The sequence below is a fragment of the Salvelinus fontinalis genome, chromosome 4 (assembly GCF_029448725.1).
Source record: "Salvelinus fontinalis isolate EN_2023a chromosome 4, ASM2944872v1, whole genome shotgun sequence".
In the NCBI taxonomy this organism is placed as follows: domain Eukaryota; kingdom Metazoa; phylum Chordata; class Actinopteri; order Salmoniformes; family Salmonidae; genus Salvelinus; species Salvelinus fontinalis.
The window spans coordinates 63690035-63710793 of NC_074668.1; the positions used below are offsets into that span (position 1 = coordinate 63690035).

A 20759-nucleotide genomic window follows, 5' to 3' on the forward strand; every position below is an offset into this window, starting at 1 on the left:
GGACTCTAACCCGGAAACCTATAAGAAATCCCGCTATGCTACGTCTGTAGCCATGAAGTGCTTTGAAAGGCTGGTCATGGCTCACATCAACACCATTATCCCAGAAACCCTAGACCCACTCCAATTTGCATACCACCCCAACAGATCCACAGCTGATGCAAACTGTATTACACTCAACACTGCCATTTCCCACCTGGACAAAAGGAACACCTTTGTGAGAATGCTATTCATTGACTACAGCTCAGCGTTCAACACCATAGTGTCCTCAAAGCTCATCACAAAGCTAAGGACCCTGGGACTAAACACCTCACTCTGCAACTGGATCCTGGACTTCCTGATGGGCCGCCCCCAGGTGGTAAGGGTAGGGAACAACACATCCGCTGATCCTCAACACGGGGGCCCCTCAGGGGTGCGTGCTCAGTCCCCTCCTGTACTCCCTGTTCACTCATGACTGCATGGCCAGGCATGACTCCAACACTATCATCAAGTTTGCCGATGACACAACAGTGGTAGGCCTGATCACCGACAACGATGAGACAGCCTATAGGGAGGGTACTATTTAATGAAGCTGCCAGTTTGCGCTGTTCTGTGAAGGGAGTAGTACACAGCGGTGTACGAGATCTTCAGTTTCGTGGCAATTTCTCGCATGGAATAGCGTTCATTTCTCAGAACAAGAATAGAATGATGAGTTTCAGAAGAAAGTTATTTGTTTCTGGCCATTTTGAGCCTGTAATCGAACCCACAAATGCTGATGCTCCAGATACTCAACAAGTCTAAAAGGCCAGTTTTATTGTACAGCAGTTTTCAGCTGTGCTAACATAATTGCAAAGGGGTTTTCTAATGATAAATTAGCCTTTTAAAATTATAAACTTGGATTAGCTAACACAACGTGCCATTGGAACACAGGAGTGAGGGTTGCTGATAATGGGCCTCTGTACGCCTATGTAGATATTCCTTTAAAAAAATGCAGTTTCTAGCTACAATAGTCCTTTACGACATTAGAAATGTCTACACTGTATGTCTGATCAATTTGATGTTATTTTAATTGACAATTTTTTTTATTTTCTTTCAAAAACAAGGACAAAAACTAGTGACCCCAAACGTTTGAACCGTAGTGTATATTTTTCAGAATTTTCAGCTCAGCACCGCTACTTCACGCGGCTATGACCGTAAGCGTTAATATTAATGTTAATGTTAGTGTTAATGTTCAGACCAAGCATTGGGGTTCTTAACAAAACACCCCCATACAGAAGAGGCCTTCCTCCAATGTATAATGTAATGGAACAAATAGTCATGATCAAGGGCTAGGTTTACGGTATGAACGTCTCAAGGATTACATTTAGCAATAACCATAGCCTCTCGCCGGCCTAAGTCAGTGTTTCAGATGTGCGCCTGCGTACGGTAGTCCCATGTGTTGTGAATACATGCATTGACAAGTTGAGGGCTAGCTAGCTATTTTACAACTGGAGCTGTGGCTTCTATAGACATACTTGCATACCAGGTGAAATATGGAGAGTGAGTATCCTAATCTGTCTTTTTTAAACGAACTATTACTCACATGAATCCATTCGTTGTTCATTATTTAAAGATTAGCTAGCTACACGTTTACGAACGTTAGCATATGTGTTGTTCCTAGCTACATCTCACAACATTAGCTAAAATGCTAACTGATAACATAACATTTGTTCTCTTATCTTCTAGGACTCGTGCAGGCTAGCCTACCTCCTGATCAGGGACGCATTCTGGGTATAGTGGTGGGTATCCTACGGTACTGATGTGATACTGTTGTGTTAACTATCATTATGTAGCCAGGAATTAGGTTGGACACAACCTGAGACAGGCATTTATAGAAAGCCTTCCACTGCAACTAGGTAGTCTGGTGTTAGGATCTAATCACAGACACTCTTTAACATATTCACTATTATAAACTGGGTGGTTCGCAACCGAACTAATAGAATGAACGACCAGCCGGCTTGGGTAGCAGCCCTAGATTTGTGTTGGAACTATATCTTGTGGAAGGATGTATGAGTAAATTCATACAATGTCAGTCATTATTTGAATATTTTGGTAACCCGTTGTATAAAAGTGATAATGCTTTCGAAGCCAGTGTTTGGAGGATATATTGGCATGGTTTGCCGGCCCTCTACTAATATATCATTCAAACACCAGCTTCTCAGGCATTATCACTTAAATATGCTGTCACATAGCCTAACTGTTTTCAGTTGTGCAGACAAGCTAGCAACATAGCCTAACTAGCCTGTTAGTTATAGTTGTCTCGTGATGGGATATGTCTGTTCTGGTGCCCATACAGTCTCAGAGTGACAAGCAGGCGGAGATGTTCACAAATGGCTTTCTGAAGAACAGTTTACCGGGTCTGAGCAAGAAGGAAATCGGCGACTTCATGCTTCGCAAGGCTGTGGTTCTAAAGTATGCGAAAAAGAAAAAGGAGAAGAAAAAGAAAACGAGAGCCAAGGGTCTCACTGCTAAACAAAGGAGAGAGATGAAAGTCTTTCAGCTGAAACCAGAGCATCAAAAGTTTGTACATGCTTTTTCCTCGTAGTAGGACTAAATATGTTGTTTACACTGCTCCGACATGTAAGAGGTTTACATTCTAATAAGGCGTATTTCATTTATTTTTTTTACACGCTTATTATTATTTTTTATCTCTGTAGATATGAGCTTTTCTTGCCCTTGCATGAGCTATGGAAACAGTACATCAGAGATCTGTGCAACGGATTGAAACCAGAGAGGTAAGAATTGCATTGTGTTTGATTCATGTAGGACAAAGCTTTTTGTATGGCTAGAATGTTAAATCCTAATAAAATGACATCTATGTTGAAGCAACCCACAGACAATTCAGCAGAGGCTGTTGAAGGCTGATTTTCATGGTGCCATTCTTACAGGTGAGAGCTTGTTTATTTGGTCAAAACACTTTTGCTGTTACTGTCACTAATCGATGCCAGTCTTGAGGATCTTATTTAGCACATCTATGGCACATTGTATATAATCATGTCTATGTAATGATCACCAACGTTTTTGCATGTGTGAAACAGTGGCCAGGTCCAAATGCCCCTCGTATGTAGGCACCACAGGAATCCTAGTGCAGGAGATGAAACATGTCTTCAAAATAATCACAAAGGAGGACAAACTGAAAGGTTTGTGCGCCACATTTCAGTACCTTTGTTTAGGTACTCATTAAGTCTGCTGTTATTGAACTGTTTTTCAACTGCCAAGCTGACATTCTATTTTCTTTCTTCTCTCTCCTTCTTCTGCAGTCATACCCAAGCGAAACAGTGTGTTTGCCGTGGAGATTGATGGCTTTGTCTCCCATATCTATGGTAGCAAATTTGAACTCCGCTCCAGCGAGCGATCGGCAAAGAAATTTAAAGTCAAAGGAACCATAGATTTGTGATCCTGTTGGAGTGTAGTAATGAGACTGAGCTCAGAGGCTCAAAGGACAGAGAAGTAAACAACTCCTGTCAGGATCTATAATAAGGACTATCACCATCTTCAATTCTTATTTTCAAGTTATACGGGAACCTCAGCATCTGTTTTGGATGCAAGTCCTGTTCTATAGCATTTTGTACTGTGGCAAAGACAGAAGACCTGACAAACTCAAAGCAATCAAAACATAGTTGTGATTTAGAGAGCATTTGTGTTGGTATTTTCTTTTTTTGTAAACGTATCCATTGATTGGTCAATGATTCAATTCTTTTACATAATTGTAAATGCATTATGATCTGTTTTCAGTTGTTTTGAGCAACACTACCTATGTCCACAAGGTGGCACTAAATCAATCTGATTCAATGTATGTACAATAAACATCTATCTCTATACATTTTTGTCAAATGACAGATTACATTTTCTTGATCACCTAGTTTGAAGTAACACAATGAGTTTCAATACAATGATACTACTATGTGGAAACTGAAAATGTGCCTGTCTTTGGTATACAAGATGCTTAATTTCCTGATCATTTGGGAATTTCCTAGTTGGTCAACTTTTTAGGAGGGACCTGTTGTATATTGTTGGTTTGGATGTTGGTTTGTCAATTGAAGTGATGTAGGTACTAGAAACATTGCTGACCTGAAATGTTCATTTGGTAGTTAAGTTGCATTGACAAGTAGGTCTCTCATTGTTGGCTTTTGGATAGCTCATATTTGTTTCTTTATTAACTATGAGTATGATTTTTGTCAACTTTTTATGCTATTACAATAATGAAAATGGAGTAATTGAATTTATATATTTTTTAATCAATTTAATTGACAAAGCATTTGCTGTCTGTTTTGTAAAATATTGTAAAATTTTATTTCCCAGTAAAACGCCTATCCCTGTTCTAAGTAGTGTGCCGACAAATGAGATATTTCGTTGTTTTGGGCAGGGGGGTGTGTATGAGACCGGCTGGAAGGGAACAACTTAATGTCATCACTTCCTTCTTCACTGGGACTTCAAATATGCTTTCTATTCTTTCTTTTCACAGGGTGTAAGGTCTTGGTCAAGAGGGCTGGTGTATCAGTCCGTGCAATGCAACACTATGACCTCATTTGATGCAGCAAAAAAGCATACCATTTATTCAACCTTGTATGTGTAATATTCAAGTCCACTGTTTCTTGCATGCATGTGCTATGTTTATTTTTTCTGCCCTGGTGACTTGGCATTCCATGCTAAACAATAGCCACACTTGGACATATTGTTTTCCCTCATAAAAAAAAACCACAGGATGCACATTAACCAGATTTCACAATTTTTTGGTTCTACTTCTGTATTCTTGTAAAGCGTGGAGCTTGTTAGAAATCTGTCATGTTTGTTATGGTATAATGGCTGGTAAGAGTATTCCTTGAAACAATGTCTTCGTCTTTTTCTCCACCTTTACAGTCTTTGCTCTATTCTGCTCAACCAGACAGACAACTTTGTGGTTGTTTTTTAAATGTTGGTTGTTGGCAGTCAGTTGATGATGGTCTGTTTTAAAAATAGAATGATGCCTTTTTGGTACACATCAGGCACAGTTAAACTGTACTTTCATGTGTTTTTTCTACTGAAAAAAGGCCAACCTTGTTAGCTGTAATAACTCTTGCACCTAGTTCAATGATACACACATTTGAGCTAACACGATTACATTTTTTACTCATTCTTTTGGTGAGATGCAGATAGTTGTGTTTAAAGAAGATATGGCCTCTGAAAATGGCAACGTTTGTGCGTTTGCTTTTTTAATCTGCGTGTTCCATCATAAGGTGGCCTGAGAAGATCACTTATGATTGTTTGATTTGTGATGTCATGACATTTTTCAATGCTTCCCTATCAGAAGTTGGTCTTTGTGTAGGCCTATGTCCTAGTTTATACAACATTCCATAAGAGTGATCCATCAAGAGAACACTTTCTCATACTACCGAATATTTGTGGTTTTCCCCAGAGCGAGAATCTGGTCAGCATGCAGCAAAATCATTTGTGATTTTCCATTCAATGCTGCTTTTCAATTATAGCAAGTTCATTGTTTTGTTTTTCAGTTGCAACTAGCTAGTATCACTAACCATCATTATATTCCTATAATTTATAGCCATGCAATTTTTTTCCTATCATTACATTGTTATTAATATTTCTGCTTAAAGCTGGAATCCCTGGTTGCTACGTACATTTTTGGACCTATAAATGAATGATACACTTTGAACGGGGTATGGTAGTAGGTGCCAGGTGCACCGGTTTAAGTGTATCAAGTACTGCACACTGCTGTGTTTTTCACTTAACAGTTTCCTGTGTTTTATCAAGAATGGCCCATCAAAAGAGGGTGTAACTCAATATTAGGAGTGTGTCCTAATTTTTTGTACACCTCAATTCATCAGAGCATGGACTCTACAAGGTGTCAAGTGTTCCACACGGTGCTGGCCCATGTTGACTCCAATGCTTCCCACAGTTGTGTCAAGTTGGCTGGATGTCCTTTGGGTGGCGGACCATTCTTGATACACACGGAAAACTGTTTAGTCTGAAAAACCCAGCAGCATTGCAGTTCTTGACACAAACCGGTGCGCCTGGCACCTACCATACCCCGTTCAAATGGACTTAAATATTTTGTCTTTCCAAAAGGGCTTGTAAGTAAGTGTTAATTAAAAATATATATCTAAAACTAAAAAAACGAATAGTTAAAGAACAGCAGTAAAATAACAGTAGCGAGGCTATATGCAGGGGTACCAGTACAGAGTCAATGTGTGGGGGTACAGGTTAGTCGAGGTAATTGAGGTAATATGTACATGTAGCTAGATTTAAAGTGACTATGGATAGATAATAACCAGAGAGTAGCAGCAGTGTAAAAGGGGGGAGGTGGACAATGCAAATAAGTCTGGGTAGCCATTTGATTAGCTGTTCAGGAGTCTTATGACTTGGGGGTAGAAGCTGTTAATACTTTTGGACCTAGACTGATTGAAGTGGATTGAACAAGTGACTTCAATAAAGGATCATAGCTTTCACCAAGATGTACCTGGCCAGTCTATGTCATGGAAAGAACAGTTCTTAATGTTTTGTACACTCATACCCATTGATTCTTGAAGAATTATAAATGCTACATGAGCTTAGGTCAACTGTTGTTTTTTACTCCAGTGTTTGTAAGCAATGTAAATGTAAACAAACACTGTATAGCCTCAAAACATGGTTAAAACTGTAATGTTGATATCATGGATGATCAGTCCTTGCATCCATAGCTCTGTCTATGAATTTGAGAGTGTTTACACTTCTCCAAGGCCCACCCCTCAGCTTTTTACCAAAACACTGGCGAGATGACAGCTTTGTTATTGTTTCAATTAAGGATGCTAACTCTAATGCTGTCCAACGTGTTGTCCTGTATTCATAGTCACAATACAACACAATACTTGTATTTACTGTCATTTAAACAGGATCCCTATGCCCCGAGTCACATCCCGTCATGTTTGAGAATCTGGTCTTGCCTGTTTTCCCTTGTTCTAATTGCTCTATTTCTCGCTCTCTTTCTCTCCCTCCCCGTCAAGTTGTTTTGGAACTCCCCACGCCGTGCGACTCAACAGGAAATGTGAGTTTCACATATAAAGGACCTCTCGTGGCAACTCACTCGTCATTACAGAAACGACTACTTGACACTGACAAAACCTACTGTATGGTGGTCAAACGGGAACTAAGCGATTTACTACCGAGACATAGACTGCTGCAGCGTAAACAAGATATTTAGCACAAAACGGAGAGTAAAAGGTACAATCGACGATTTCTCACGATACATTTATTCGATCATTAGTGACATAGGCCTACCATTTCAGCACATGTTTAAATCTTAATGTTATTTAAATTGTATTTACATTTTGTGAATGATTTGTTAATTTCCTGTAGTGCTGTAATCCAGCTCATCATGGTGGACCAGCTGGCTTTCACGCAAGAGAACAGAGAGCGGATCCTGGCGGTGGAGAACTCCTTTGGCCCCTTTGGGAAGTTTCTGTTCAGACCTGGCCGGGTCTTGATAGGCGAGGGGCGGCTGATGAAGCTGTGTCGACGCCGCCCACAGCCCAAAGTATTTTACTTGTTTAATGACATTTTGGTCTACGGTAGCATCATCCTTCATGGACACTGGCACAAGAACCAACAGATAATCTCCCTGGAGGATATCCAGCTAGAGGACCTGGAGGACGGGGTCAGCATGGAGAACCAGTGGCTGATCCGCACCCCAAGGAAGTCATTTTACGTGTCAGCTGCCTCTGCTGAGGAGAAGCAGGCCTGGATGGAGCACATCGAGGACTGCAGGTCCAAGCAGCTGCAGCATGCCGGTTGCCAGCCCGGATGCACCTTCGCCACCACCTGGATCCCTGACCGGGCGTCCGCCATCTGCATGCGCTGCGCTAAAACGTTTGGGGTCAACAAACGTCGCCACCACTGTCGTCGCTGCGGCTTCGTCGTCTGCAACGCCTGCTCCAAGAATCGGGCCGTAATCTGCCACATCTCTACTAAGCCTGTGAGGGTATGTCGACTGTGTCACCTCAGTCTCCAGGACCACGGGGCGCTGACCCAGGACGAGGTGCATTCACGGGGGGACAGCGATGGGAGGAACTGCTCTGATGAATACGAACTGGTCATGCCTGAGTACGAGGCGACTATCGACGATGAGGCAGATGAGCGGGTAGATGAGCACGCACCACACAAGTGGGTTGAGTCTCAGATCAACTCTTGGTCCCCGTATAACTATTTAAAACCGCACCATCAAAGTCCCAATCTCACTGGCTTGTCAAACCACTTGACTTGAATTGGATTGACTTTTGGACAATGTGAGAGGACACTGAAAAGTATTTACTGAATTAGTATGTGGTGAAGAAAAGTGTCAAATCAAGACGTTACATGATCACATGTAATGATAAATATTGTGCAAATATGAACACTACTGGATCAATATATTCCTGTTAATATACCTTTGAGTGTATTGGGGATTTTATTTGTGTTATCCGTTTGATAAATGTTAACCTGTATTATGAATTGTTAACTGTCCATTATACACACACGAAGCATCTTTGTTTACATGAAATATTTTGCACTGAATACTTTTATATTCATCCTATACTTATCTTCTTTAAAAAATGCATGTGGACTAAGATAATGTGCCTATATTGTGTACCTGTAATTATAACTCTAAATGACAATACCTATGCTTCTTTATCACATTCATATCAACCATTTACCGATAAAATAAAATATTTTGATAGCAACCTTTTGTCATCCTTGTCCTGAACACCTGGTAAGACTGCTTGTTGACCTCCAAACAGCTGTAATCAAACTATTCAGTGCTTAGTGTTACAAAGTCCAGCAGACACATGAAACAGTCCTGGGGCAACAGGTGCAGTAAATAAGCCTTTAGAGAAAGTTCTTGCATCACTTGATTTTCCTAACTCTAGTGTTGTCATTGGCAATACTCAGGCCAACTGCCAATTACATTTTGGAAAGAACTTATTCATTCATGTCTATCATTAACACTGTATCTAGAAGTGTTTGCTAGGTAAAGCTCTGCCTTAGCTCACTGGTCACCATAATACCCACCCGTAGGAGAAAAGAAAAGTTGCTGAAGTTGGAGACATATCTCCCTGACTAACTTTAAGCATCACCTATCTGAGCAGTTTACCTATCGCTGCAGTTGTACATAGCCCATTCAACTACCTACCTCATCCCCATATTGTTTTTATTTACTTTTTTTTTGCACACCAGTATTTCTACTTGCACATCATCATCATCATTTGCACATCTATCACTCCTGTGTTAATTTGCTAAATTGTAATTACTTCGCTACTATTGGCCTACTTATTGACTCACCTCCTTACTCCATTTGCACACACTGTATATCGATTTTTCTATTGTGTTACTGACTGTACTTTTGTTTATCCCATGTGTAACTCTGTGTTGTTGTTTTTTTTGTCGCACTGCTTTGCTTTATCTTGGCCAGGTCTTAGTTGGAAATGAGAACTTGTTCTCAACTGGCCTATTTGGTTAAATAAAGGTGAAATTAAATAAAAAATAACACTTCATAGCAATTTCAAACAAAATCAGTTTAAATCGTCTACTGTCTAAAAGGTTTTTCAACGAAGATATAAGACTGCTCTCACATCCCAGACTACCAATAAAGTAGTGATGTAATATGATATCGTGAGACTTCAAACCATTGGAATTTGAAAAAGCTGCGATTAAACTGTTTATTCGTAAGCCATTCCTACAAGACTAACAACCATCTCTCAGAAACGAATGACATAACTTCTTATGAAATTTGTATCTATCTTTCTCTGTATGATGTTATGACAACCTGCCTGACCACATTTTCTTGCAAAGAAGGAACAAGGAAACGTCTAGAAAAAAAATGCACAGAGACGTCATAACAAACAACCTTTGCACATACTTCAAAAAGTGCTTTAATACTGTCACGTTCCTGACCTGTTTTCCTTGTTTTTGTATGTGTTTAGTTGGTCAGGGCGTGAGTTGGGGTGGGCATTCTATGTTATGTGTTTCTATGTTGGGTTAAATGTGTTGCTTGATATGGTTCTCAATTAGAGGCAGGTGTTTGACGTTTCCTCTGATTGAGAACCATATTAAAGTAGGCTGTTCTCACTGTTTGTGTGTGGGTGATTGTTCCTGTGTCTGTTTGCACCACACGGGACTGTTTCGTTTGTTCGCTTAGGTAGTCTGTTCCTGTTTCATGCGTTCTTTGTGTTTATGTAAGTTCTTGTTCAGGTCAGTCTACGTCGTTTGTTATTTTGTAATCAATTCAAGTGTTCTTCGTCTTTCATTTATTAAATTCATTATGTCTACGTACAACGCTGCATTTTGGTCCGACCCTTACTCCTCCTCATCCAAGGAGGAGGCAGTAGACAGCCGTTACAAATACCTTAAGATTCTAGTATTATTCAAAAGTCTACATTTGAAACATTGAAAAAGAGGAACTATGTTACATTGCGTACCATTTCAGAAAACCAGAACAAAAATACTAAGTAATTGCGTCAGATGAGATACCATTCTGTTCCGTGCATGCATCTGTCCAGGAGATTACATTGCGTAGCATTGTCTTCCTTTTCTTACAAATAATGTGTAAGTGGTTGAATTTCCCTTATGAAACTGTCAGTTGATTCACTGAAACATGTTTTCTGGCTTAATGATGTCATACTAAAAGCTTGTGATCATACAAGTCACCATTTACCTTTATTTCATTCATCATGATTTTCATATAAACTCTTTAGTACAGAGCATTACAAAAAGTGTCTAAGATTTTCCCAATTAGTTAATTCTAGGACTAGGTGGGACTTATCACCATTAGGCGCCAGAAGTATCAAGGCCGGTTTCTCAGAAGTACTCATCTCTTACCATGTTCACAATGCATGAGTCGCTTGAGATCCCAGGCACACTTACAAGAGGAGTGATTTTGTCATTGTCTTTGTATTTGTTGCAAATAATGTAAATTATAAATGCACAGCAATATTCAACGTGTACATTTCAGTGCAGAATATTGGCAACAAATGATGCCCTACAGTACAAATAAAGTGCACCATATTGATTAATTGCTGGACTGTTCTTGCAAGAGAAGTTTCAATCATACCGCTACATTCAGAGGCAAAACTTTCTCATCTAAAACAAAACAAATGTGTACATTAAAGGGCAATTCCACCACTTTTCAACCTCATATTCATTATCTCCAGCGCCATACCAGTGTCTACATACACTATGTAAAAACAGCGCGTTTTAATGATCTGTGGTTAAAAAGATAAGAAAGGTCATAAAAAAAATGCTTCTCTGTGACATAACAGGCTAGGATTAAAAGTAACAAAACAGTGATTTTCAACAAAGTTTCGAGCCAGAGGGTATTTTCTTGCTCCTCACGTCACTGCGAGTCTCAAAGTGTTTGAAAATCACTGTTTTTAAATATGTTCTAACTTTTGATGATGTCATTGGGTTTTAACTCCATATTTGTTTCTACAAAACGTAGAAATGTGCCATTTTCACATATGTAGACACTGGTATTGTTCTGGAGGTAATGAAAATCACGTGAGAAAGTGGTGAAATTGTCCATTGCTTTATCAAAGGATATGATCAGATATTGGGTAACATGACTGGTCTGACATGAGCCTCAATGTATTAACTAAATAAGGCCTCTTCCACTGAAGGTTATTTCAGTCTCCAAAAATAAGCTGGAGTTGAATTTGAGTACAAAAAGATGTTTCTTTCAAAAGGCAGCAAATGTGTGTTCTAAGTTCCTCCAGATATTCAGTCTGTGTAGATCAGTCCCCATATCTCACCTCTGCTCTCAGTTCCTTTGTGATATAACTGAGTAGGGCGGCAGTGACCTGCTGCTGGAGAGTAGCATTCCCTATGACCAGGGCGGTCAGCTGGGCCAGGTCTGTCCAGTCCAGTGAGCCCAAAACGGCCATGATATCAGCATAGAGCCTCTGCTGCTGGTGGGGAGGCAGCTCCATGATGATCTGAGGGAGAGGTCTGAACTGTTCACTGGTCATCCACCATCCCAACAGGCCACCTACTGCACCACCTAAAGAGCCACACAAACGAGATCTGTGTAAGAAGATCAAGAGGGGAGAAGAGCTGCAGCCCACAGATGGTTAAACACTCATGGTTTTAAGATCTACAGAGAAGACAGAAATACCAATGGTGGAGGTGTGGCTGTTAATATTCAGAACCACATTCCTGTAAGGTATAGAGAGGATCTCGTGTGAAATACTGCTTAAGTAATATGGCTACAGGTTCATCTGCCTCACCTAAAGCCCATTCTGGTGGGAAGCTGCTACAGACCACCAAGTGCAGTCAGTATCTGGATAACGTGTGAAATGCTTGATTATGTATGTGATATCAACAGAGAGGTATATTTTCTGGGTGATTTAAATATTGACTGGCTTTCATCAGGCTGCCCACTCAAGAGAAAGCTTCAAACTGTAACTAGTGCCTGCAACCTGGTTCAGGTTATAAGTCAACCTAGCTACAAACAGTACAGGAATGAAATCATCAACATGTATTGATTACATCTTTTCTAATGCTGCAGAAATTAGCTTGAAAGCAGTATCCAAATCCATTGGATGTAGCGATCACAATATAGCAGGCATATCTCGGAAAACCAAAGTTCCAAAGGCTGGGCTTAATATAGTGTGTAAGAGGTCATACAGTACGTTTTGTAGTGATTCCTATGTTGTTGATGTGAAGAATATTTGTTGGTACGTGGTGTGTAATGACAAACAACCAGACGCTGCACTTGACACATTTATGAAATTGCTTATCCCAGTTACTAATAAGCATGCACCCATTAGGAAAATGACTGTAAAAATGTTAAATCCCCATGGATTGACGAGGAATTGAAAAAAAATTATATTTGAGAGGGATGAGGCCAAAAAGATGGCAAACATGTCTGCCTGTACAACCAATTGGCAAATGTACTGCAAATTGAGAAATCATGTGACTAAACTGAATAGAAAAGAAGAAGAAACTACACTATAAAACAAAGATAAATGACAAAAAAATTATAGTAAAAATCTTTGGAGCACCTTAAATGATATTTCGGACAAAAAGGAAAACCCCGCTCCATCATTCATTGAATCAGATGGCTCATTCATCATGTAATGATTCATCAACTGATATTGCCAACTGCTTTAATGATTTTTGCATTGGCAAGATTAGCAAACTTAGGTATGACATGCCAGCAACAAATGCTGACACTACACATCTCCAAGTATATCTGACCAAATTATGAAACACAAGTATTGTATTTTTTAATTCCGTAAAGTCAGTGTGGAAGTGGTGGAAAATGTATTGTTGTCTATCAAAAATGACAAGCCACCGGGGTCTGACAACTTGGATGGAAAATTACTGAGGATAACTGGCTCAAATAGCTGACCAATCACCCTGTTACCAAGCCTTAGTAAACTTTTGAAAAAAATGCTATTTGACCAGATACAATGCTATTTTACAGTAAACAAATTGACAATAGAAGGACATTCAACAAGCACAGAACTTACACAAATGACTGATGATTGGCTGAGAGAAATTGATGATAAAAAGTTTGTTGGGGCTGTTTTGTTAAGACTCCAGTGCAGCTTTTGACATTATTGATCATAGTCTGTTGCTGGAAAAACATGTGTTATGGCTTTACACCCCCTGCTATATTGTGGATAAAGAGTTACCTGTCTAACAGAACATAGAGGGTGTTCTTCAATGGAAGCCTCTCCAACAAAATCCAGGTAGAATCAGGAATTCCCCAGGGCATTGAGTAAAGCCAGTGTGTCTATGTATGCGGATGACTCAACACTATACACGTCAGCTACCACAGCGACTGAAATGACAGCAATACTTAACAAAGAACTGCAGTTAGTTTCAGAATGGGTGGCAAGGAATAGGTTAGTCCTAAATATTTCAAAAACTAAAAGTATTGTATTTGGGACAAATCATTCACTCAACCCTAAACCTACACTAAATCTTGTAATGAATAACGTGGAAATTGAGCTAGTTGAGGTGACTAAACTGCTTGGAATAACCCTGGATTGTGAACTGTCACGGTCAAAACATATTGATATTACAGTAGCTAGGATGGGGAGAAGTCTGTCTATAATAAAGCATTCTTAACAGCACTATCAACAAGGCAGGTCCTACAGGCCCAAGTTGTCGCACCTGGACTACTGTTCAGTCATGCGGTCAGGTGCCACAAAGAGGTACTTAGGAAAATGTTGATTGGCTCAGAACAGGGCAGCACGGCTGTCCCTTGGATGCACATAATATTTCTACCCTAATGCTATACTTTATAAGCAGACTGCATAAACCCTGAAAATCTCATAGCTGCACACACACAGAGAGCTAACATAGTCAATCTCTCCTGGCTCAAAGTGGAGGAGAGATTGACTTCATCACTACTTGTATTTGTGAGAGGTATTGACATGATTGTGGACTACAGGAAAAAGAGGACCGAGCACGCCCCAATTCTCATCGACGGGGCTGCAGTGAAGCAGGTTGAGAGCTTTCAAGTTCCTTGGTGTCCACATCACCAACAAACTAACATGGTCCAAGCACACCAAGAGGGCACGTGAAGAGGGCACGACAAAATCTATTCCCCCTTAGGAGACTGAAAAGACTTGGCATGGGTCCTCAGATCCTCAAAAGGTTCTACAGCTGCACCATCGAGAGCATCCTGACTGGTTGCATCACTGCCTGGTATGGCAACTGCTCGCCCTCCGACCGCAAGGCACTACAGAGGGTAGTGTGAACGGCCCAGTACATCACTGGGGCCAAGCTCCCTGTCATCCAGGACTTCTATACCAGGCGGTGCCAGAGGAAGGCCCTAAAAATGGTCAAAGACTCCAGCCACCCTAGTCATAGACTGTTCTCTCTGCTACCGCACGGCAAGCGGTACCGGAGCACCAAGTCTAGGTCCAAGAGACTTCTAAACAGCTTCTACCCCCAAGCCATAAGACTCCTGAACACCTAATCAAATGGCTACCCAGACTATTTGCATTGCCCCCCACCCTCTTTTTACACCGCTGCTACTTGTTGTTATCATCTATGCATAGTCACTTAAATAACTCTACCTACATGTACATACTACCTCAACTGTGCGCACATTGATCCTGTGCCGGTACCCCCCTGTATATAGTCTCGATGTTGTTATTTACTGCTGCTCTTTAATTACTTGTTACTTTTATTTCTTATCTGTATTTTTTAAAACTGCATTGTTGGTTAGGGGCTCGTAAGTAAGCATTTCACTGTAAGGTCGACACCTGTTGTATTCGGCGCATGTGACTAATACAATTTGATGTGATGATTTGATGATGCACCGAGCTGTCTGTTTAAACTACTGGCACACAGCTCGGACTCCCATGCAGTCCAGAACAGACTATTGGAGGCGCACAGTACTACATAGTGCCATGATTACATGGAACTCTATTCCACATCAAGTAACTCATGCCTGCAGTAAAATTAGATTTAAAAAACAGATGAAATACACCTTATGGAACAGCGGGGAAACATAGACACATGCATACAAACACACAATAATATGTACACATGCATTTTGTGTTATAGATATGTGGTAGTAGAGTAGAAGCCTGAGGGCACACACTTAATATGTTGTGAAATCTGTTATGAATGTATTGTAATGTTTTTTAAATGTATAACTGCATTAATTTTGCTGGACCCCAGGAAGAGTAGCTGCTGCCTTAAATAAAAATAAAACACCCGTATTTATCCAAATCTACCTCACCAATCATAAGACAACATTGGCTGAGAATTATTCTACCCTAATGCCATACTTTATAGGCCTACTGCATATACACTGAAAATCTCATAGCTGCACTCAATACAATTGGTTTGAGAAAGGATATGGCTCCACCTTGTGGTTGCAGTAGAGAAATGCAGATTATTATAATTATGGTTACTTAATTGATAGGATCCTTACCAACAGCAATCCCTGGGGGACCACCTAGAAGACCCCCTAAAAATGCAGTCCCTCCTGCCACTGCGGATCCTTTCCCAGAATTCTTCACTGCTGCTTTTATCTGCTGATTTGCAGACAGGTCACAGCATAGTTGCATGACATCATCCATACGTGGAGCCATTGTAGCTGCTCTCCCTGGTGTTATGGCAAGAGGGACACTGAAGATCAACATGCAACCAAGCCAACTCATATGTCTCTAGTATACATTGCGAGTAAAAATAGCCACTACCAATTTAACACTGGAAGAGATGTATGACTTGACTTCTGTGAAATGTCCTTATGACTAGGAGTATGCCATCTTCTGGTAATGAACTGCATAACACTGCTGAGAGTAGCCTATACCAAAAGTAAAATAAACTATTGTTCAAATGAATGGTATAGGCCTTTTTCACTCCAAATGTTGACAAAACCAGACAACTATATTATTGCAATCAATTCAGTTATCACATAGCACAAAGAGACTGGGAAAATAACTGAAACTTAATGCAGACCATTGCCATGAGTCAAAAACTTCTCACACAAGAGATTCGACATGCTTCCCTCGGATTTATGTTATAACCACAATAATAACGACCGCAGATAACAATAATTCTACTTCACTTCTGATATGTATGCCTTTAATAATGGCGTTAAGACGACATATTGTTAGTGTGTGTCATCATGTGGCCATCAGCTTTCTCTCTCCGTTAAAAGTGTGGCAATAACCTTTACATAACGACATAGTTGTCCCCATCACACAGGACGGACTCTGACGTTGGCCTATATGAAAATAGCCTAGAGTACACATTGGTGGTGAATCCCTACCGTCAGATCTCGCACTTCGATGATGTTTAACTGTTTGTGTATAATGAGCGTTGGTAAAAAAAAAATAGTACCGCGGTGAATGACGGGACATTCGTTTAGGACAAGCCCACATCCTGTTAAAACGATTCGCTGTGGTTTGTTAGAAGCACAATACAACACACAGTCAAATAAATAGTTCTCAGTAGGGCAACCTGTCATAATTGTCGTTTACGCGGCAAATATTTGCAACAATGTTGCACGAAAAGTCATTGAAACAATTCCCCCCTTTTCGTCATATTGGTGGGGTTCGTTTTGCGTGTCCCAGTGCTCAAGGATGGTGGAGACTCCTCTTAAGAATCAATGAAATTATCTAAAATTACCAACTCCGTGCTAACAACGGGGCACCGGGCCATGCAAAACGAAGTCGACCACTGTTGCGGACTGTAAACAGCTGTACAAAAAAAAGAAATCTTCCACTCTTATGTATTTTGACTTGTTATTATAGACCACACGCCTAGACTATTTGAAAGATTGGACGTCGGTTGAAACCAATTATCTTGGTATGTTTCAAGGAAGGACACTTTTGTTCACTTGACAGCTAGTTGCCAAAATATGATGACAAAGGTTAGTTAGTGCGCAACCAGCTGAAGCTCCGCCTTCGAGTTGGGATTTTTGTTTACGTTCACCACCCACCAAAGCAAAGGGAAGCAGTTGGTGTTCATAAACAAGTCTGTATCAAAACAATTACAGATCAGTTATAGTTTCGAGCCAGCCGTCGGCCACCGCCCGTTAAATATACATTTGTCAGGTAAGAACAATTACATCGTAGCCTTCAACATTGTGCAAGAGGTTGTATCCGTGTAACAGCCTTTGTTCATGTGTTGTCTAGACACTTTTCTTTAGCCTACTAACTTATCTATCCACTGCATTGTTTGTATTGATTTCTACATCCCCATAGTGTCCTATTAAGCCAGCTTTTTAGTTTGGTAGACTACCATGTAATTGTAACCATGTCATGTGTAATTTTGTATGTAGGTTAGTTTATTTGTTTGAATGTCAGTGAGTGAATTACATATAGTAAATGCAGTTCTTAATTATTTACTTATTTATTGAAAAAGTTTAAAAGCGAATTAATGCCATATGAAGTTCACCCAAACTACTCAATTTTTTTTTTTTTAAATGATTTAATAGTTTCTATCACACATGTATATATCTTGAATAGGGGCTAATGTAAGGATTGTCTTACATGTCTTTAAACTTCCGATGTATGGACTTTTTGATGGCACACCAGAAAAGATATGCAATACATGTTAGCACCTTATGAGTTAATTCTGTCTGGGCACAATTGGATCTTCCCTTGCTGGCAGGCTGGGGTGTAGCTGTTTATTGACAATATAGGTTGACAAGTACAGCAAGGCATTCAAAGACCGTGGCTGTCTGGACAGCCCGACGACTAAAAGTGGATGTTGTGGTATTCTGTCTAGTCTATGACACATCAAGCCTGAAAGACATACACATACTGTTTATACCCGATTATGTTTTTAATAGGCCTATTTTACTATAAATGTAGGCCCTTTTAATCAAATGATATACACTAAAAACACTATACACTAGTTTGGCCAATTGGCTTCATATTCACCACATTAGTTTATTCAGAACATATCTTAAGATTCAGATTCTGGCTTGACATGAGATTGCTGGTCAGAAAGGATGCCATGTCCTCCAGTCTGCAGATAGCTTCCAAGGGGAATGCTGTTCCTCATTCTGCTGTGCTGGCAGGGTCATTAACCCAGGACCCAATGTTAAATACTAAAGGTCATAATGTAAGATGTTGTTCAGCGTCTGCTTCCCGGGAATAGTTTCCAATCTATTTTCTGTCAATGTGGATATTAAACTACACATGCCTTTTCAGGTTGTGCTGTTTTCTTGCATTTGATGCAATGTTTTACCATGATCAGTTTTGCAATTTTACCAGTTTAGCAATAATTGCGTCCGTTATGCAACTGTTTACCTTATGGGGGCGACATACTGTAACACTATGTTAACTCATTTTCTTTGCAGACTGCAATCAGAGGGCCAAGGGAGCAAACATATACACAATGATTGGAAAGATATTTGCACATTTCCTTGGTAGCACAGACAATGATTTTTCCACAGATGACAATGAAACCTATGAGGAGCTCATTGAGTTTGAGGACGGAGGATGGGTCGTTATCAACATTCAAGGTAAGCCGATAATTATGTTCCCTGAAAGTTGAAATCACAAGTTAGTTGTTGAACTGGTATGGGCATTGTTGTCTGCAGTTACTTGTTTTGTAAATGGTAGCATTGTAGTTATTTGGATAGTAGATCTAATGGTCACTATTAGAGGTCTCACTAGTGTTTTTCCTCTGGTCTCGGTTTAGTACATTTGTGGTCTGATGTTTCCAGAGAGCAACTCCCTGACCCCGCCTGAGGAAGACCCTTTGGAGAACCTGCTGATTGAGCATCCCAGTATGTCTGTATACCAGATCAGACACCAGACCAGTGATGAGGAAGACTCAGATGAAGAGGATGCTTCTCCCAGGTCAGTTTTCATCCAGGGGATCCATCTACTTAGTCAGTGTGATAACACAACCATTATCCTAGAGAAGGGAGCGCCACATTTTACAGTTATTCTGTGTGCCCCCCCCCCCCCCCGCCCCCGCAGGCCTGTGCCAGTCAAACAGCATGTGTCCTGGAGGTTAGCTGCCTGGGGCAGCCCGCTTCCATGCAACGTCCAACTGCTTGCCATACAGCAAGCCAGGACTCACGTGGAGTGCAAGAAGCTGACCAGGAGTGCTTTCCAGAGACAGAACCTTGCCAAGATGCGATTCTCCCCCTCGGACAGACGCTTTGGTCACTTCAAACAACCCTGCCAGCGTCTGTACAACTACTGAGTGTCTACTGAGGAACCACGTCACTGTCTGAAGCCACTTAACATACAGACCGTAGACATATTACCTTGTCAATTTCTTTACCCTGATTAAGGGAATCCCCTTTGCTGAGTATGTTATTAACATGCTGAGCCCAGTTTGAGAGTGAAATAGCCTTGAGTAGATGTGTGTGCGCATGTGAAAAGTATTATAACTGGCTTGTTACTGTTAAGTCTTATAGCTCTGATAAACTGTTATTTAGTGTATGAAATGCAAAAGGTTTTAGCACTTGCAAATATGAATTTTATTGAATATGGTATACATTTTGCTATTACTTTGTGTGCCTTAGATTTAGATACGTTGTGGGTATATTGCTTTCAGGAAAAGTTGTTAATTCAGTTTCATAGCTATGAAAAGCTATTTTGTATATGATATGTGACGACAAAAAACATCACTTGAGTAATTGGACCTCTGAACAAATACAATGTATGTAAGGATTACCAAATAATGATGAACACTGTTTTCTAATGTATGTTTTCTAATTGTGTGATTCACTTTGTTTTCATACATTTATTCCCAGTGTGTTCGTATGTTTGCTATACTGCTACAAGACCTGTTTGTAAATATATTCAGATTTTTTTGTTGCTATTTTGGTGTATATTTAAATGTGAAAAATTGTTAAACAAGTCTGTTTTGTTTGGGTATTATTTGTGTTTTATTAAATAGCATGAGACAACTTCAGTAATTACATGTATTATTACCACCAAATGTATTTCATTGTTCTGCATTTAAAATATGTTAGTAGCACATTTAGTGGATTTCATTTTCTTCCCCAAGAACTTCTTAACGCTTTCTGGATCAACAGCATTTCCCCAAACACCTCCCCTCTTGAAATGAGAGCCAATTATCATTGCAATAGCATCAAGGTAGTGTTCCATGTTGTAATGGGTTACTCCTGAGCCAATAAAAACTGGGAGTCTTACAGACTGCAACATCTGCAAATTGAAAATAAAAGATTGTTGAGTAAATATTTTGAGATGTTACATTATGTTTACTGAGCTCATTATATTGGAAAGCTGTGCAAGAGCTTATATGAAACAAATACCTAAATGGTTGGATTTAGGAAT

General features: G+C 40.1%; 4 protein-coding genes across 5 annotated transcripts; 3 read left to right on the forward strand and 1 right to left on the reverse strand.

Annotated features, from left to right (window-relative positions):
- The first annotated feature begins 1151 nt into the window (after positions 1-1151).
- pop4 (POP4 homolog, ribonuclease P/MRP subunit) lies at positions 1152-3836 on the forward strand. Of its 2 annotated transcripts, XM_055920936.1 has the most exons (7): positions 1152-1515; positions 1702-1754; positions 2312-2535; positions 2673-2750; positions 2842-2903; positions 3054-3155; positions 3276-3836. In XM_055920936.1, exons 1-7 carry the CDS (start codon positions 1509-1511, stop codon positions 3410-3412), a joined length of 663 nt encoding a protein of 220 aa, XP_055776911.1. In that variant the 5' UTR covers positions 1152-1508; the 3' UTR covers positions 3413-3836. The 2 variants fall into 2 exon arrangements, with proteins under 2 accessions (XP_055776911.1, XP_055776912.1); XM_055920937.1 differs by lacking the exon at positions 1152-1515 and having other exon boundaries at positions 1702-1768.
- A 102-nt stretch (positions 3837-3938) lies between these two features.
- plekhf1 (pleckstrin homology domain containing, family F (with FYVE domain) member 1) lies at positions 3939-8705 on the forward strand. Its single transcript, XM_055920935.1, has 2 exons — positions 3939-7209; positions 7345-8705. The coding sequence occupies exon 2, from the start codon at positions 7364-7366 to the stop codon at positions 8246-8248; it is 885 nt and encodes a 294-aa protein (XP_055776910.1). The 5' UTR covers positions 3939-7209; positions 7345-7363; the 3' UTR covers positions 8249-8705.
- A 1546-nt stretch (positions 8706-10251) lies between these two features.
- On the reverse strand, positions 10252-17347 carry LOC129854169 (protein C19orf12 homolog). The gene is made up of 3 exons (XM_055920938.1): positions 16760-17347; positions 15917-16090; positions 10252-12016 (listed from the first exon to the last, which is right to left on the reverse strand). The coding sequence occupies exons 1-3, from the start codon at positions 16869-16871 to the stop codon at positions 11751-11753; spliced, it is 552 nt and encodes a 183-aa protein (XP_055776913.1). The 5' UTR covers positions 16872-17347; the 3' UTR covers positions 10252-11750.
- An 81-nt stretch (positions 17348-17428) lies between these two features.
- Positions 17429-20660, forward strand: LOC129854170 (tumor protein p53-inducible nuclear protein 2-like). The gene is made up of 4 exons (XM_055920939.1): positions 17429-17546; positions 18800-18964; positions 19169-19304; positions 19428-20660. Exons 2-4 carry the CDS (start codon positions 18838-18840, stop codon positions 19654-19656), a joined length of 492 nt encoding a protein of 163 aa, XP_055776914.1. The 5' UTR covers positions 17429-17546; positions 18800-18837; the 3' UTR covers positions 19657-20660.
- The last annotated feature ends 99 nt before the right edge of the window (positions 20661-20759 follow it).

Bases quoted from the DNA above. Each gene is read 5' to 3' on its own strand.
- LOC129854169 (XM_055920938.1), bottom strand. From the start codon at position 16,871: ATGTGGGCTTGTCCTAAACGAATGTCCCGTCATTCACCGCGGTACTAT. The intron at 16,091-16,759 runs GTAGGGATTCAC...CCATAACACCAG, and splicing joins TCGAAGTGCGAGATCTGACG to GGAGAGCAGCTACAATGGCT. The intron at 12,017-15,916 runs GTAAGGATCCTA...GTGGCTCTTTAG, and splicing joins TCCCCCAGGGATTGCTGTTG to GTGGTGCAGTAGGTGGCCTG.
- plekhf1 (XM_055920935.1), top strand. From the start codon at position 7,364: ATGGTGGACCAGCTGGCTTTCACGCAAGAGAACAGAGAGCGGATCCTG.
- pop4 (XM_055920936.1), top strand. The intron at 1,755-2,311 runs GTGGGTATCCTA...GTGCCCATACAG, and splicing joins GACGCATTCTGGGTATAGTG to TCTCAGAGTGACAAGCAGGC. The intron at 2,536-2,672 runs GTTTGTACATGC...TTATCTCTGTAG, and splicing joins CTGAAACCAGAGCATCAAAA to ATATGAGCTTTTCTTGCCCT.
- LOC129854170 (XM_055920939.1), top strand. From the start codon at position 18,838: ATGATTGGAAAGATATTTGCACATTTCCTTGGTAGCACAGACAATGAT. The intron at 18,965-19,168 runs GTAAGCCGATAA...TGATGTTTCCAG, and splicing joins GGTCGTTATCAACATTCAAG to AGAGCAACTCCCTGACCCCG. The intron at 19,305-19,427 runs GTCAGTTTTCAT...CCGCCCCCGCAG, and splicing joins GAAGAGGATGCTTCTCCCAG to GCCTGTGCCAGTCAAACAGC.